General features: G+C 37.3%; 1 protein-coding gene across 4 annotated transcripts in view; it reads left to right on the top strand.

Annotated features, from left to right (window-relative positions):
- Positions 1-19,397, top strand: part of PRLR (prolactin receptor) — a 126,575-nt gene that overhangs the window by 80,821 nt on the left and 26,357 nt on the right. For 3 of the 4 annotated variants that reach the window (XM_087927388.1, XM_087927390.1, XM_087927389.1), the window contains one exon: positions 15,574-15,684. In XM_087927388.1, the coding sequence (XP_087783514.1) occupies positions 15,615-15,684 (70 nt within the window). In that variant the 5' untranslated portion in view covers positions 15,574-15,614. Of the gene's footprint in view, positions 1-15,441; positions 15,685-19,397 lie in introns of those variants that run through there. The other variant, XM_026715707.2, reaches the window with a different exon arrangement.

Below are 19,397 nucleotides of genomic sequence, written 5' to 3' on the forward strand. Positions count from 1 at the left end.
GCTTTTTCAAGAGGCAACTGGACTTTCTGGTTTTTCTTTGAAGACGTTTCACTTCTCATCCAAGGAGCTTCTTCAGCTCTAATTGGATGGTGGGGAATGGAAGGATTTATACTCCCAGTAAGAGCTGAAGAAGCTTCTTGGATGAGAAGCACAACGTCTTCAAAGAAAAACCCGAAAGTCCAGTTGCCTCTTGAAAAAAGCACCTTTGGGACATTAACTTGATTGACAGCAGAATGTCTGAACAACCTCCCCTGAGAAGTATAGGCAGTCCATGACTCACAACAGTTCATCTAGTGACTGTTCAAAGTTACAATGTCACTGAAAAAAAAGGACTTACCATTTCTCACACTTATGACCCCCTGGAGTATCCTCATGGTCATGTGACCAAAATTTGGATGCTTGGCAACAGGTTCATATTTATGACGGTTGCATAAATGTTCCCGGAAGATCTTTTGCAACCTTCTCACAAGCAAAATCAATGAGGAAGACAGATTCACTTAACTATCGGGTTATTAACTGAACAGCTGCAGTGATTCAGTTAACAACCGGGACAAGAAAAGTTGTAAAACAGGACAGAACTCACTTGACAAATGTCTCGCTTAGGCAGGAAGGAAACATTCTGGTGTTGCTTACAGAAACTGCCTCTCCGTTAACCCTTATTACATTCTTGACAGGACTAGACTTCCTGTCTCTGGAACTTCTCTAGAGTTTTTTTTTTCCTCCTTTGCTGGTACTTTGCTTGTGTGGAGTGACCATTCAAAGTTACAATGGCACTGAAAAAAGTGACTTATGACCATTTTTCACACTTACGACTGTTGCAGCATCCCCACAGTCACAAGAGGCCAGACGAGGAGATGCGTGCCTCAATGTGAGTGATGTTGAGTTGGCCACACCCAGTCAGTCACATGACCACCAAGCCATGCCCACCACCTAAGCCATGCCCACAGAAACAGTTGTTAAAAAAATTGAATCCCACCCCTGTTCCTACGCCATAACTCCCAGAGGGAATAAGCACCAAACACAAAATGCATTTCTTCGAGGCACTGCATGAATACTTTCCTGTTGTTTATTTTCCTTAAAAAACTACAACAACAATAACAGCAGTGAGATCTGACAACATTGATGTGGCTTCTTAAGACAGCCAAAGAGAACCACAGGAAGAGAGTCTCACATGGGAATTTCAAGCAGCTGTGAGAGATCTTTTTTTCATTCTCTGGTTAGCTGCACAGGGTCATATGTTTGAGTCAGGCAGCCATGTGAATTGACTAAATAATAATATATTTTTAAAAATCGCTGGAAGCCAGGAGCTGACCCAGAAAATCAGAATCAAATAATGAACAGAAACCTATAGGGTCAAGGACACCTTGGTAATCTAGCAGGTTTCTTCCAAAAGCCCTCTGGGTTTTTAAAAATATCCAAAGCAGCTGCGCAAGATCCTAGTTTGCTTTTGATCACCATCAATAAAGAAGCATGTTCATATGGAAATGTGATAATTTGGAATTATCCTGTCTTTAAATAAGATGTCTTATTGGTTTTTTCAGAAAAAGATTTCTTAATTATTATATCCTATGCTTTGTTTGTCTGTATATTGTTTTGTAAAATTAATAAAATTTGTTTAAAAAATAATAATAAAGAAGCATGAAAATTCAGTGCACATTTTGGCTGTGAAAATCAGAAGGGGTAGGTCTATATAGGACAGAAGATTCACAATTCTGTGCCCTCATAATGCCCACACAGTATTTGAGAGATTGATTCGGTATTTTTTCATAATTATGAAGTTGCATAACAACTTCCTCCCCACACCCCCACCACGCTGGTTCCCTTCCGTGTGACTGGCCTTAGGGTCGTTCATTGTCCTAATTATTTCACTTCTCCTACATGGCTCCAATCCAATTAAGCCATCTCCTCCATGGCTCCAGTCCAATCCCATGTGACTGAGGGGTGGATTAAATGTTTGTTTTGTATGTACCTTAGCAACTACTTTTTCTTGTCTTTTCTTTCATCCCAGGAAAGGGAAGGGAAAAAAATGATTAAGGATGTATCTCTCATTCTCTATGTATTTAAAAACAAACCTGTTTATTTCGGGTGCTGATGAATGAAGAGAAATGAAACCTGAACCATTCTACTAGTATAAAATTAATGATTAACTAAAAAAAAAATCACCTTCATAAATTATTGTAATAGAGCCTGCATAATGCACCATAGTGGTTAAGATGCTGAACTAAAAGTGAGAAAATTGCCCAAGGCATGAAAACCCGTTGAGTGGGTTTGGACCAGTAGTGTAGAAGAATGACAGGCAGAGCCTGGGAGCAGAGCGAAGACAGGAATCAACTTAGAGTCATTACATTCCCACAAGCAGTCTAAATCCAACCTCTCTTGAACTCTCTTAACTCTTACATAACACCAATTTGACCATTAGTTGAGTAGATTCTTATGCGTAGGCATGAGCAATAAGTCAGCTTAACTGATTCTTTGTGCCTCTCTTTCAACCTAGACCAGAAAGTAAAAATGCATATTTCTAGATCAAGCCACAAGGGATAACACAGCCTCGGTGGTGCAGTGGTTAAACTGCAGTACTGCAGGCTACTTCTGCTGACTGTCGGCTAACTGCAATTTGCCAGTTCAAATCCCACCAGGCTCAAGGTTGACTCAGCCTTCCGTTCTTCTGGGGTGGAACCCAGATTGTTGTGGGCAATATGCTGACTCTGTAAACTGCTTAGAGAGGGCTGTAAAGCACTATGAAGCAGTATATAATTCTAAGTGCTATTGCTATTGCTATAAATGTGGTAGATTATGGTCCATTCTTCAGTAAAAAAGGCCTTTGTACTGCATTGGATTGATTCAGGATCACCATCATCCATATGTTGAATGAACATAGTTATGAATACATGGATACATATAAGAAAAATAAAAGAAACAATAGGACAGAGACGGTAGGCACGTTGGTGTGCTTATGCACGCCCCCTACAGACTCTTATGAAAGGGGTGAGTCAATAGTAGACAGTCTAAGGTTAAAGTTTTGGGGGTTTGGGGAAGAAATCACAGAGTCAGGTAGAATATTCTAGACACTGACCACACTGTTGCTGAAGTCATATTTCCTGCAATCAAGTTTGGCGCGATTAACCTTGAGTTTGTATCTATTGTTTGCTCTTGTATAGTTATGGTTGAAGCTGAAGTATTCATTGACAGGTAGGATATTGCAATGTATGATTTTATATACTATACTTAGATCAGACCGAAGGTGGCGTAGTTCTAGCTTTTCTAGGTCTAGAATTTCAAGTCTGGTGGCATAAGATATTCTGCAACGAGTAGAGAAGTGGAGAACTCTTCTTGTGAAATATTTCTGGACTTTCTCAACTGTGTTAATATCAGATACATAATGTGGGTTCCAGACTGATGAACTGTATTCAAGTATTGGACTAGCAAATGTTTTGTACGCTCTAGTTAGTAGTGTAATAGTACCAGAGAAAAAGCTACGTAAGATTAGGTTAACAACTCTTAATGCCTTTTTGGTTGTGTAGTTACAGTGGGCTCTAGCACTTAGATCATTAGAGATGAGTACTCCAAGATCCCTGACAGAGTTTGGATCATCAACAAGGTCTTGACTATTCAGCGAAGAGGATGCAGTTGCTCTTAATATGATCACAGAGGTCATTTATGTAGAGTATGAAGAGAGTTGGTCCTAGAACACTGCCTTGAGGGGCACCACTGTTGTAGTTACGTTATTGTGAACTGTAACTACCTCCTAACAACATTGTCTTCATATGACTGAAGGCAATACCGATAGATTCTGAAATTTGATTGTAACACTGCTAAAGAAATAATAAAAGAATTGGCTCAAAGAACGTATCTTGGGATGTTGTAGCCAGCTTGAAAACTGACTAGGGTAGAAACGACAGTCTCAGGAGAATAATATGTGGGACTGAGATGTTCTGCAATACTTACATTGTTTTATAAAAACCCGAAATAATTGTCTAAATTAAAGGACACAACTACATTGCACTTTACCTTCATGTGACACATATTAGATTATGTGAAGATTATAGCAGATGCTGAGCAATTTTATATGCAAAATCTAAAAGAAGAGCACATTATTCAAAGAGAACCTTTGAAGGCTCCAGTTTTTGCAGTTTTCATCAGAAAGATCCTTTTTTATCTGAAAAAAATCCAGTGGAAAACATTGCACAGAAATGATAGTAGAGAGTAAATGATAGAAAAGATTTAACTATGCTTGCTCATCAAAAATTTGACCCAAAGAGTTATTTCAGGTACAAAATGGAAGAAATACATAGTTTATTGGGCAAATGATGCCTTTCTCTCCCTTTCTTCCACTTCTAACAAACTGAATTGTTAATACAGTTCATAATGTCTAATAAAGTTCTAATCAACTGTGAATTATTGATTCCTCTGGTTTGTGTGTTTCTCCTCCTTCTGCTCCAGCATAGTCACAAGAATTTTGGAAGCCTTTCTATCTCTGATTGACCAACAATAATCAATTGGAAAAACTGATTAATCTTAGATAGGTTTATGTGTAGAAGCCAACTATAAATTTGTATCATTTAATTGAAAGAGATTAGCCACAGTTTAAGACCCAAATCATGATTTATTAAAACAGAAATAAAGGAACCTATTTTATTTTTATTTATTTATTTATTTATTTTGCAATCCACATGACAAGGGAAAGGAAGGGAAAGCAGGAAAGCTGAATGGCTCTTTTACATAACAAGAAAGTAGAAGTAGTCATTTCATTCCAAGGCCATTATTGTGGTTATTTCAGAGAAGCATTTTCACTCGCTTTAAAGCAAAAGGTTCGGGGAGATGTCAAATTAGTTATTAAATAATTAAACAATAAGGGATATAAAGTGCAACATAAGAAAACTGTCACTGAAAACAGACTTTTTAAATCAAGGCTTGAACAAATTGTTGATCTTTTATTCTGGGTAAAAGTCATTCTTATATAAAAATTGAAACCCACCCCTGGACATTAATTGCCTGGCTACATCTGCCTGGCTTCAATGCCCTTATTTAGCAGGACTGTCTTTGACGGCTACATGTTCTAACATGTACCCGGGTCTGAATCAAAACTAGACCCCTATTCCATGGGATTTTAAAAAAACAACAATCCTTTGTTAAACCTTTGATTTAAATCAGTGTTTCTTACTCTGAGCAACCTTAACATATGTGGACCTCAACTGGTAGCATTTCCCAGCCAGCATGTTTCAATTATTCAGTAGGTCCAAAATCAATCATGTTAGAGTTAGACCATCATAGCCGGATGGTCTTATTGTCTTAGATCTCTCGGGGTTGTCATCGCAATAATTTAAAAAGGGATCAAGCTGTGCAAAGCTGCTCTAATCAATCTACTGCCTTCAGGTGAAAAGAAAAGAAATATTTTTTTTCTTTTCAATCCTTTTTTGCTACAAATGAATGGTAGCTGCATTTTATCACCAGGAGGAGAAACGCAGCAACTATTCATTTAGTGTAGCAAAAAGGATTGAAAAGCTTCTCTTCTCCTGGGTTTTTCTGCACACTCTTGTTTTGTAAAACAGTAAAGCAAAAAACGTATAGGAAAATCAGTGTAACTGAGGATCATATGAACATCTCAAACAATGTGCTACTTTTGGAGAAGGATAATTCAATCCAAAGATTTAGTGATAGAGCACTCAATTAAAGGGCCCCAGTGCAAACTGGGTGGTTTATTCTGACCTTTGTTTGAGTTATTGAAAATTACTTGATCCCATAGTTCAAGAAATTTCCATTAAAGTTTTTTTTCCTACATTCCTTCAACTCTGGCCTCACTGGTTGCTATGGCAAAGCTTGTAAGACTTCAGTAAACATTCTCTCACCCAAAGTTCACAAGGTATATTTGTGCTGTTGAGAGTTAAGTTCAAAGAGCCAAAGTTCTAGGCAGTAAATGGAATGAGTCACGATCATTTTGTACTATAACAAAAACAGTTATTATTTGGAAAATTATTGGAAAGATGGCCAAGTAAGCCATCAAATCTCCATATAAAAGCAAATTTAAATTCTATGATTCTTCCAGTTTACCACTGTCCATTTTCCCTTTAAGTGTTCTTAGAATAGGCAATCTTGTGCCTTGCAGATATTTGAGATAAAACTCCTAGAACTGCTTTGCCATTGATCAAAATAAAAGAAGTTAAAAATGAGTGAAAGCCACATCTATCTAGTTGATAGGGAAAATACTTATGCCGGGAAAAGAGGGAGGGAGACAGAGATTTTCATACATGTTGAAGAAAGAGATGGCTGTACAAAAAAAGCTTCCTTTATTTAATTTTGTTCTTGGATATTCTAACATGTAAGACCAGGGGTGGGTTTCTACCAGTTCGCACCTATTTGCTAGAACCGGTTGTTAACATTCTAAGCAGTTTGGAGAACTGGTTGTTAGAAGAAATTACTGGCCTAATCCTGTAAGGAAGGCAGGAAGGAAACATTCTGGTGTTGCTTACAGAAACTGCCTCTCCATTAACCCTTTTAACATTCTTGGCAAGATTAGACTTCCTGTCTCAGGAACTTCTCTAGAGTTTTTCCCTCCCTCCTTTGCTGGTACTTTGCTTGTGTGGAGTGACCATTCAAAGTTACAATGGCACTGAAAAAAGTGACTTATGACCATTTTTCAAACTTACGACTGTTGCAGCATCCCCACAGTCATGAGAGGCCAGGCGAGGAGATGTGTGCCTCAATATAAGTGATATTGAGTTGGGGATGCTGCAACAGTCATAACTGTGGGGACTGTGGGGATGCTGCAACAGTCATAATATCAATATAAGTGATATTGAGTTGGCTACGCCCAGCCAATAACATGACCACCAAGCCATGTCCACCACCTAAGCCATGCCCACAGAACCAGTTGTTAAAAATTTGAATCCCACCCCATCATTTTCTTTGCCTCTTTATTCTTTTCATCTTCTGCAATCTTTCTTGTTCAATGTCTATAGAGTTCTCAGTCATCCAGGTCATGGTTATCCCAAAGGTGCTTTTCGCAAGAGGCAACTGGACTTCCTTGTTTTTTTGTTTTGAAGACATTTCACGTCTCATCCAAGAAGTTTCTTCAGCTCTGACAGGATAGTGGGAAATGGAAGGATTTATATTCCTTGCAGACAGCTGGTCATTTGCATTCTTTTAGCGAGTCGTTAAGACCACCTGGAAGTTTATCTGTGTCCTCCGGATCACCTGAGTAGTGCAGATAGGTGTGGAGCCTTTTTGGAACTGCTGAAAGACTGTGTTGTAGGCTGGAGATAGATGATGTCATATCCCTCCCCCTCAGGTGAGAGGGCTTTTCAGTTTTGACAAAGATGGTCTCTTTGACCCTCTTTCAAACCAGAAAGAGGTTTTCTAGTTCGATATTTATGAGACTGGACATGTCAAAAGGCCATTGTGAACAATGGCTTTTCAAATATCTGGCAGTAGGCACTAGCTGTGTAAGGAAATGTTCACCCTAAGTCAAAGTTGCACAGTTAATTGTATAATAATTTTACTCCAAACAGAATCGAAGAGGCAGAGAACAAATGCCAAAATATTTAGTTTAGTTGTATAAGCTGTTCTGGTTAAATTTGTGCCTCCAGCATTATTGCATATACCTCCTCTCTTTGATTGCAAAACACATTATAAGAAACAGTATTCATGGGATATCATCTTTATTAAATTTCATGCTTGTCATAACATACAATCAAAACTTACCCCAATTTGATAACAGGACTTAAAATATGCATTAATAAAACAATTACAAAAAACTCTTAGTGCTAAATAACACTCTTACAGTAAGTGCATAATGGAAATGCCATGGAAGAGGTTTTTTCCCACTGCAAATCTGTTGTTTTGGCTGAAAAGAAATTTTTATTAACATTATTAAACATCATCTGTCTATCACAGGTCCTTGGGAAGGACTCGATGGGTGTAAAAATGCCAAATTCAGTTTAAACTTGGACGACTGTGCAACCAACCGTAATAATAATAATTTAATATAGCCATAAATAATAATCTAAATGTTAATAGTGTCCATGAATAGTAAAATCAAATTAATCAAGGAGAGAAGCAACCTAGAATTAAGGAGAATTTTCCTCACGGAGAAAACAATAATCAGTAGAACAACTTGCCTTCAGAAGTTGTGGGTAGTAGAACACTGAACGTTTCTAAGAAGAGATTGGACAACCATTTGTCTGAATATGATATAGGATTTTTTGCTTGAGCAGGGGGTTGGACTAGAAGCCCTCTAAGATCTCTTCCAATTCTGTTATTCTGTTGCCTGTAGTTGTTTTTTTTTTTTACTGTTCAGCAGTCACTACTATTAACTTTCACCTTCAACAAGAGGTGACAGTATATAACTTTGGTACATTCCTTTCCTATGTTTTTAAACATTTAGTTACTTCATGTTTCTTTCTAACAGTTACTTCCTGGTCATAAAACAGTCTTTAATAGGCAGATGAGGTAGCCCATGTACACTCCTCTTTTTAAGGGATATCTATAAAATTTTGTTGTAGTCACCATAGTCCAAAGTCATTCCACACTTAGTAATAGATGTTTTATTGGAACATCCTTACCTTTTCCATTTTCCACAGGATTCACCTCTGTCTTCTGAGTTGAGTATATCTAGCAATTCTCATTTCATTATTGTTGAAATCTAGATTGCAACATCTTGCTAGCTTGTAAGATGCGGATTTTATTTTTATTTTATTTTTTGCTATTTTGAGCACTTTTTACACTGCCAGTTTTTCTCCTGGATTTCTCTTAATCCAATGGCCATTGCTGTGTTTTCTTCCCCCATTATAGTTTGTAAACTATAGTATATGAAGAATTTTACTTGATTTGGTAACTGTAATTGCAAAATTACAGTGATAATTTTTATTTGTCTCAATGCAGTAGTAACAAGCGCATCATGAAAACCTGTGGTTTTATATTTCAGTCTTAATTGCAATTTTTGTAAATTAAATTTAAACTTCTTTATAAGTCTCTTAGTCACTGTATTGATGATTTTTATTCATTTGTGTTATAGTACTAGAAAGAAGCATTTCTGTTGCTTTGAACTAGCATCCTGGAAAGTTATATGTTTTATATTTAGATTACATAACAGCATTCAAGCAATAAGTATTTTAAACCTTAATTTATTGACATTTTAAGAAAATTGAATAATGTTCCTTGCTTATTTTATGCTCGACCATCTTGTTCCCAAGGCTTTCTCTTATTCTCCAAATCTTAAAGGAAAACTTTAAGCATCTATGCATATAAATAAGTTTCAGTAAAACTTAACTTGACTTTCACCATTATTTACACAGAAATATGATTCACTGGATTCAGTAGAACTTATTTCCTAGTAAGTATGTAGTGCTGCAGCTGTACTTTGAAGTACTGTAATTATGTTAAGGGTTTTTCAGCCAATTTCTTATCTGTCTGTGAAGAGAATAATGAGAGTTCCTGGCCATATGTACCCTGTAAACCATTATTTATTTCATAGCTTCTTCACAAAAAATTATGGGAACTGTCATTGGATGAGGTTCTAAGAATTTATTCTTTGCCTGAGTTCAGATGTTCTAGTGCAAAATGCACACACACACATGCACACACTCCATCAGCAACCTATTGGGGTCACTCCAGGACAACAAACAAACAAACCAGCCTTTGTGGGAGCACTGAAGGAATGGGAGAACAAGTGCATAAAGCATAAGTAACTTTATTTAAATTTTACATTGAGCGTCTAACCGTGGTTTACGGATTACACAGTGTACTAAGTAATTGCCAGAGACTCAGACCACCATCATCTGCTATTTCCTGAAAATTTAACTAAAAGCCTACCTTGAAATATAGAATAATTCATTCTGTATCCTGTACAGTAGATCATGATATCTGTAGCTTGGATTTGTCCTTCACTCCTAGTAAATACCTTCTGTGCAGATGCTTTTGACTATGAAGGAAGTTAAACAAGAGTCATCTGAGCAGTTTTATAACATTTACTCAGGGGTGGGATCCGACCGGTATAACTACCGGTTTGGTGATTTTACATGAGTGCGCGTGTATATCATCATCTAGTGTGCAGCGGTTAAAAAAGCACTTTTTTCCTGCTTTTTCAACCGCAGCTGTGTTGCGCAAAGCAGCTGCGGTTGAAAACGCAGGAAATAAAGGTCAGGTAAGAGCCTGGGCGGGCAGGTGGGCCAAAACAGCAGCAGACATAGAACTGGTTCTATATATGCTCTCTGTTTGCTGCTTTTCAGAGCAACCAGTTCTACAGAAGTGTACAGAACCGGTAGAATCCCACCCCTGCATTTACTCATTTGTAACCCCCTTCCCAAGGCAGAAATCCTCATACCATCTCAGTTGTCCAGTCTTTTCTTGAAAACCTCCAGTGATGGACTCTTTGACCCCTCTGTCCAAAATGTGGACTTTGCTGTCTTCAAAAGAGTGGCCTTCGTCTTTTAAGTACAGATGGACTGCTGAATCTAGTCCTGATGGGTTTGTTCTCCTATTGTGATGACCTGGTGTGTATCAAAAATATAACAAAAACCAAAAGGTAAATAAAGGTCTTTTAACGCCTTCAACTTGGCTTCACTGTTTAATTGTTCACAGTTGAAGATTAAACTATTTTCAAAATAACATTCCAAAGGAAAGAAAGTTCAAATTCAAAGAGCAGATAACGAAGCAAAAACCAAAAACAAACCGCACTGAAGAAAGTTCCACAGCAGACCAGGATAAATAATTACAAACTTCAGGAAGATAACCAGTTACAGTCCGTTGGAAGAACACCAACCAAGACAAACCTCATCCAGGAATAAAACACTAATTTGTCTCCGGCGTTTGTTAGCATTCAGGTCCAAACTCTTATGCAGATCTCATACCTGCAACCCATGAAGAGGATCATAGCCCCTCTCCTCCCTGCATGCCCTAGGATGGATAGGGGATGGGCCTGGGTCCTCCTCGGACTGCTCAGCCGCCATCCTCAGCCTCCTCCACCACCTCTGGAGCCACACGGCTGTTCCTCCTCTCCCTCAGAGTCAGTCTCCACCAGGGGCATGACATCTATGTTGGGCCATGCGTTTATGAACACAACATAGAAGAACAAACCCATCAGGACTAGATTCATCAGTCCACCTGCATTTAAAGACAGCAAAGCCCCCATTTTGGACAGAGAGGACCGCTGATTTGAAAGAGGGGATCAAAGAGCCCATCAGAAGGGGAAGGATACGACATCATCTATCTCCAATCTACAACACAATCCTTTTAACAGTTCCCAGAAGGTTCCACACATCCATTTGCACCACTCAGGTGATCCTTTTTTAAAAAAATAAATTTTTATTATTTTTATATTTTAAAAACATCTCTTTCAGTGAACAACATGGTTCCAGGTTTACATTCAATACAAACATGATCTTAGTAAATATTTATCTTTCACATTCAATTCTATATCATGTCACTACTTCCATTTTCCAGTAAATTTTCTCCATTATTCTTATTTTCTTTACACTTATTAAATTCATTTTCAATGTATATCTTATTTTAATTCCTTTTTCTATGAATGTTCTCAAATCTTATTCTATACTCTAACATTCATATTTTTTAATTCTAAATTCATTATACCTTTATATTTTATCTGTCATATTTGCAATTTTGTCGCATACTTTTATTTCATTATTCAATAAATTCCATCTTAAATCTAATAATTCCCAAAATTTCCCCCTTTAAGTATCAATTAGAGTATGCCACCCTTTTTCTTATACATCTCTCAATTTATTCCCGTTCAATCCATAATCAAAATTTGTCATAATATAATCCCTATATAATTGTCACATTCTAGTTTAATAACAATAATCTTCTAACTACTATATGTCACATGTGCATATATATATATATTTTTAAGCAAGGTTCCACATGGTATTCCCCTCAATTACTTTCTAAATCCTTAAATAAAAAGCCAATCAAAGAGAAAAAATATATATCAATTTCATTCACATTTAAAAGCTACGTTCTTATTTATTATAACACATTACCTTGCAGAATCCCTTTTCTTTGATCTTTATCTACCCATTGTCTTTATGTCTCCTGACTAAACAATTTCTAATTATTTTTGTTTGATTTCCATATCTCCTTATTTTCTGGTTCTTTATTACATCTTTTCCCTTTCATTTTTTTCCTTCCTTTTCTTATTCCAATTTTTATCCCCCTCCCTCTTTAAGACTTTCTTCTGTAATTCCCTTTTCTGCTGTTTCCTTTTTCTTTGTTTGGCTTTCAAGACATTTCCCTTTTTAATTGCCTCCTCAACCCTCGAATTTTTAATTCCCATTTTTTTCCCATTTTGATGGTCGTTGCTCCCTTTGTTCATTGAAGCTGGCTTCTTCTTCTTCTTTAATTAGCTCCTCTCCTGCTAGCACTCATTGTTGTTCTTCTTTCCCCGAATCGCCATTTCTAATAATTGTAAGGTAATATAGCACGATTCATTTCTTTCATTTAGCATTTTTTTTATATTTCTTAGTTCCATTTTTAGTTTCAAGAAAAGTTCTGCCATTTTCAAACACTTCTTTTATATCTTCTTTATCCCTTTTTAAAGTATTTAAGTCCAAGTCAATTGTCCAGTAATTCAATTTGACCATAATTTCTCAGTTGTAGGATAAAATATTTATTCCATTTGAAGATACTGGAACATTGAACAGCAAAAAAAAAAAGAGTTTAAAAGCAATTTTTTCTGGAAAACAAAAGGAAAATACTTGCGGGATGTTATTTCAAACAAAACTGGAGAATATTTTCATAGGGCAAAGTACACCCCAATGTACATTGCTTTGGTATTCTAATAAGCTTATGCATCAAAGGCAAAGTTTACCCTTAAGAAATGTTTACTTCTTCTACCTGAATAGACATTCACTGACAATGAAAATGTCATAGCGGTGGATAGCTTCTTCCTTTTACGATCAACCAACAACAAGCATTCAAAAAAATACTCTGGAGGCTAGCATTGATAGAGCAGCCATGAAGACCTTTGAAAAGTTATTCAAATGTCAGGATGAGTTTCTATCAGAATCATGCAATCAATGATATTTCATATGAGACTTTATGGAAATAAAAGCTGGATTTTGAAGTAAGATAAGAGGAGTACTGATGCTCATGAAAATTGGTGTTAAAGAAGACTCCTGAGAATACCATAGACAACCAAGAAAACAAACAAAGGAATCAACACAAAAATCAACCCTTCTCATTTGAAGCACAAAGGACCAAGTTCATCAAATGGCACATTATAGAGAGACCCAGTTCTCTGGCAAAAGCTCTAATGCTGGAAATATGTTTTTTTTTTTGAGGGGGGGGCAGAAGAGAAGAAGAGAATCACTAGTGGCAAGATGGATGGTCTCAACTACAATGATGATCAGGACACCAGTGGAGGAACTGCAGGACCAGGTCAGGGACAAATAGTCATGGAGAAAATATAACTGTATGGTCTCTAGCAGTCAACAATTACTTGATGGCTTGCAATCACTCATGTAATTGAATAGATTTTCTCTTTGCCTGAATTCTAAAGAGCCAAATAAAGTTTAAAAAGGGAGCCATCAAGAACGAGTAATATTCTAATAATTGAGTAAGATGAGGCAAAGCTTGCACTACCCAGAGGCATCCTCAAAGTGAGTTAGAAAGGTCAAGATGGCAGCTACAAACCTGTGGTTGAAATCCTGGTCTTTTATGTGTCATAAGTCATCCTGACTTTAATGTGAAGGAACATTATGGCTAGATGTATACATTGTGATGTGTCCGCTTTTAGTTAAGTGTGCAATATGGATCTATTATAGTATGAAAATTTTATTGAATGGTTTAATCCAGTATGTGACTAGCTAATGTTGGGTTAATTAACAGATCATATTTAACTATTTCAATGGCTTATGTAATGTCTAATCCAGGTCAATGACAGGAAAGAACTGGCAATTTTGGGGTTGGGATAAAAGAGGATTAGCCACAAGTATAAGCATAGAGGACTTAAGTCATTCCTTTTAAATGGGATTTATTTTAAATCAGGAAGGTGACTTAAAAAGAATCGAGGCACAATTAAAAAATAAATTTATTATTTAAAATATTGAAAGATGGGACAGAAACAGTGTTGGAAAAGGTCTATTAAAATGTTCAGGAACATATATGCAAATTTGAAAGCAAAGAACTAATTAGCAACTGAAAACTCAAGTCTCAGTGCTCAGATAAAAATGCTCAGATAAAAGAAAAACAATTTGAGAAAGTGCACTTTTAAAAAAATAATTACAGAGTGAGTATCAGTGTTGGGAAAGTCTAATATGAACATAAATAAAAACATCAGACCTTTCTGCTGCTGTTTGTTTCTCTTGTCAGATTAGCCTCCTTCTAATTAAAAGAATTCAAATGGAAAAATATTTTCTTGCAAGAACATTTCATTTGTTCTCAACATAAAAAAACATGCTGAAATGAAGCTGTTGCATGCATTCACCTACGCCAGAACCAAGCAGCCTAGTTTGCAAGATTCATGCTTAGAGATGTGAGTCCCTTGCTATATAATACAGTGATTTGAGATAGCAACTGAAATCAAACCAATTTTATAGCTGCTTTGAGGAACTCCAATCTATTTGCTGTGTAAAGAAAGGCAAGAATCTTTTGAAAAGGATATGTACGCTAAGCTAGAGAAAATTAAGAGTAAACACAAATTTCTCAAGGCCACCATCTTCAGAAACTGGAGCTGACTTGCTTTCTGTTGCTATATATGTTAGGATTAGAAGGTATGTGTCTAATGTCTTTCATATACCCTCCCACAGATGTGATGTAGAACTGAAAATTATATCTTTTTTGTTGCTTTCAGATGTCTGCTAGGGTTTTTTTGTTCTAATTTTCCCCGCTAATTAGAATTCTTTGCAGATGTGTTTTTAGTATCACCCACATCCTATATATTCACATATTTAATGTTTTTTCCCCTACTCAGGTGGGAAGGACTCTGCATTTGTTTCTGCTAGAATTCAAGTTTTTAAGAAGTGATTGGACAGCTATTTGTCTGAAATGATATAGGGCAGTGATGGCTAACCTTTTTGGCACCGATTGCCCAAGGCACAGGTGCGCGTGCATGAATGTATGCGCACGCAACCCCCCCAAAATGCAATGCGCGTGCATTCCTGTGAATGTGTACACATCTTCCCGCATGCGCCCCATCCCCCACCCCCCCCATATCTATTTACCCACAATACACAGATTTGATAAACGTATCTTCTAACTTCACATATTAATTATTTAGAAATAAGTTCAGCAGTTTGTACTGACTCCTTGACAGTTCCCTCAAGTGAGATATGGAACTAGTGGGGGGGGGGGGGGACTCAGTGGGTATAATTGTTCAACCAGCTCTGTGTCCAGCTAATGGTAGACAGTCCAGCTCATACCATGCCATCTTTTCTCCTGAAATCTCATTTAAAACTTTGTCAAATGCTTAATCAATCCTTTAAATTATCTGAAAACAATACTTTGAAAATAGGGCCCATGGAATATTTTCCATGGATTAGATGACCTCCAAGGTTCCTTCCAACTCTGCTATTCTGTTCTAGATATGTGTCATAAACAAATACATCTTATTTCATTTCCCAGTGAATTCCAATTTCTTTCTGGAAGTGAAAGTGGGCGCAGGCATGAAGCTGTGGCAGTCAATATTAGAAGCATTTGTTCTGTTACCGTATCTCAGTGTATGGCTTGTTGATGGTGAGTGCTCAGTCTTTCTTACTCGTTATTATTACAATTTTAAAATAATTTAGTATACAACTGCCTCTACTGTTAATAGTTCTTAATGTTTAACTTTTATTTCTAGTATTCAGTTGGTATAATACCACCTGAAAATCTGGTTATCTGCCACCCCACTCAGTCTGTTTCGTAGAAACTATAATTGAGTCATCAACCCCTTCCAATCTCCTGTTTGTCAACCTTGGTTGCCTCACAATAGTTGGACTTCAATTCCCAGAATTCCTCAAACAACTATACTTACTGGGGAGTTCTGGGAATTGAAGTCCACACATCTTAAGGTAGCCAAGACTGAGAAACATTTCTTAAATAATATCAGAGACCATGCGCTAGATGTTATGTTATGCACAAATGCAATAAGTGCTACTTATGATCACCCCTTGCCATCTCCTTACTTCTGGAATATCCTACCACCCCAATAAGGTATTCCTGGCATTATTATTTTTCTAATGTCAAACATTTTAATTCTGGTATTTTTAACATGTTAGTAAGTTAATTTACTGTACAATGTTAGATGCAAGTATTTCATAGAACCTTTTAAACTCTTCAGTCTGCTGCTATGTTTTTATATTGAGGATTGAGGATAATTTTTATAGCAATTACATGAGGCAGGTGTGGCAAGGGATTAAACAAATTACAAACCATCAACTGACCAATGTCATCCCTGCTGAGGGGGAGGCTTTATTGGCAAAGGAACTGAATCATTTCTTTGCTCGCTTTGAAGTGGAGACAACAGAGACAGATAAAACACAACTGCCAGCCAGTTGTAGCCCCCACCTCATTGTAGAGGAACAGGAGGTGAGGAGCATTCTGAGGGCTGTGGACCCTAGAAAGGCTTCCAGTCCTGACGGTGCTTAAAGACTGTGCTGATCAGGATCTTCAATCGGTCTTTATCCCAGTCCACTATTCCATCTAGTTTGAAGGCTTCCACCATTGTTCCGCTGCCAAAGAAGTTCCCTATCAATAACCTCAATGATTACAGACCAGTGGCACTCACTCCTATCATCATGAAGTGCTTTGAGAAATTGGTCTGCTGGCACATCATTTCTGGTCTTCTGCATACATTTGATAAACACCAGTTTGCATACAGAAAAAGTAGATCTACAGAGGACGGTATAGCCATCACTCTTCACACTGCTCTGACTCATCTAGATCAGCGGGAGGGCTATGTGAGGATGCTTTTTGTGGATTTTAGTTCTGCATTTAACACAATTCTTCCACATAGACTAGTGTCTAAACTTCTGGACCTTGGGCTTTCTAATTCAATCTGCTTTTGGATTATGGATTTCCTGTCTGGCCGCTCAGATTAGGTAATCATACCTCTTCAGCCCTTATTCTTAACACTGGTACACCACAGGGTTGCGTGTTGAGTGCCTTACTCTATACTCTTTATGTGCATGACTGCATTCCCGCTCACGTTAGTAATACTATTGCTAAATTCGCAGATGATACAACAGTGGTGTGACTTATTTCTGGGAGGGATGAGTCTGCCTACCGAGATGAGATGGACTGGTTGCTTTCGTGGTGTGGAGACAACAACTTGGTCCTCAACACCAATAAGACCAAGGAGTTTATAGTGGATTACAGAAGGAACAGATCAGACATCCAGCCCTTGCTTATCAATGGAGACCGAGTGGAGCAAGTGGCCAGTTTTAAGTTTCTGGGTGTTACCCTCAAAGAGGACCTGATCTGGGGTGCCCACATTGCAGACCTGGTCAAAAGGGCCCAGCAGAGATTATACTACCTGAGGCTTCTCAGAAAACAACAACTGAATGAGAAACTGCTGGTGACCTTCTACCACTGCACCATAGAGAGCATGTTAACATACTGCACCTCTGTATGGTTTGCCAATTGCACAGTAGCAGATAGGAAAGCACTCCAGAAGGTTAATGTCATTGCCCAGAAGATCATTAGTTGCCCTCTCCCCTCTTTGGAAGAGCTTTATAGCTCCCACTGCCTTAAGAAAGTTCAAAACGTTCTCAAAGATCCATCTCATCCTGGGCACCCTTTTTTTGAACTATTACCATCTGGCAGATGGTACAGAATAATAAAAACAAGGACAAATAGGCTGAAAAACAGCTTCTATCCCAGGGTAGTAGCTCTGCTGAATTCCACTGTATAGTGCAGTGTTGGTGTGGTGTTGGGGGTTTCCCGTTCAATATGTGAAGGGTGAAGGATGTGTGTTTGTGTTTATTTTCATAGTCATGATGTGAACTGAAGATGGTGTTTGATTTCATTGTACGAGGTGCAATGACAATAAAGTAAACTAAACTAAACTAAACTAAAACTAAATATTGTATTTTTATTTGTTAATATATTTCATGCTGTGCTTTCAGTGTTCTAATATGGTTGTATAGCTTTGAAGCATTAAATACTCAAGTTGTCTAGACTATTTTTTCCTCAAAGCTGGTTCCAGGTGTTTGTTGTGACTTCTATCATTTCTGATTTTTGGTCATACCACCCTTAGCCACAGTTAGATGCTCGCTAATGTCCTTGTTTTAAGCAGTAGTCTTCTACTAGTTTCATTTATTCAGACATTGTTTGCTTTGGGCATAGCACTAAGAACATAAGGAGCAACAATACACACTACATTAGCCTCCTTCCTTTGGGTAGCTACAAAGATTTGAACTAGAGGGGGAAAATAACAATTCAGTATCATCAATAAAAAGATGAGAAATAGGGCCATAGAATCATCTTGATTATCTTTTCTTCCAAAATCATGGAATTGAAATGATAATTATAGGCCCCAAGAAGAGTGAGTTTAGGTACAGATCTCATTTAAACATAGGGCACCATGGAAAAAGTGAGATATTTAAATTGTTACTAGTAACCTCATTGGATTATCATAAAATGTCAGCAAAAATTATCTTCAACAATAAAACAGGCCCACCTTTAAATGTTTTTAGAATGTTTAAATGTAAATTTCTTTCATATCTTTAGCTTACTTTGTACATGCATACATATGTGCAATTCATCTATTGGCATAACAGTTTATTAACAGCAGATAAATTAAACTTCATGAGTAAAGGAAAGGAACGTTAGCTAAACTTAGCATATGTTCAAAAACTAAAGGCTTCTTGCATAAATCCCACATTTGATTGGGAAGCCTTGCTGCTTGAGAGATATGATTTTTTGTCCAGCACATCTGAAAAGCATCTGATTAGGGGAAGCTTAAACTTTAGAAAATAGAACTCTGGCAAAATACTAAAGTGAGACAACGAAATACTCTATCTGTTATTGTATAACTGGAGAAGCCAAGCAGCTGGAAGTATAGCCTTGGCAACTGCAATTTGAATTTGGCAATTGTTCTAATATCTGCTGGTCCATCTGTTATACCATAACAATCTACTGAGAAAGCAGCAGCTGTGCTTTTTTACACTGAATATTCCTAATTTGTCACAGCAAAGTTGTGCTGCCACTTTCGCTTTTATTGCCAGAGCTTGAAATATACATTGCTGAAACTTTGGTTTGTGTCATATATGCCATATTTGCCAGCGTAGCTTTAAAACATTTGGTGATTGCCATGCTTTTGTCCTGGTAGCCATTTCATCTGAAGTTTCACAAGATAAGAGTCTTTGGGCTAGCCTCATAGACTGGAAAGCTTATCTGGCTTAAGGTTATAGTAAATCTAGTAGGTTTATCTCAAAATTCTAATAATCCAAGTTGGCTCACAGAAG

The sequence above is a fragment of the Pseudonaja textilis genome, chromosome 2 (genome assembly GCF_049901715.1).
Source record: "Pseudonaja textilis isolate UNSWEBS1 chromosome 2, rPseTex1.2, whole genome shotgun sequence".
NCBI lineage: Eukaryota > Metazoa > Chordata > Lepidosauria > Squamata > Elapidae > Pseudonaja > Pseudonaja textilis.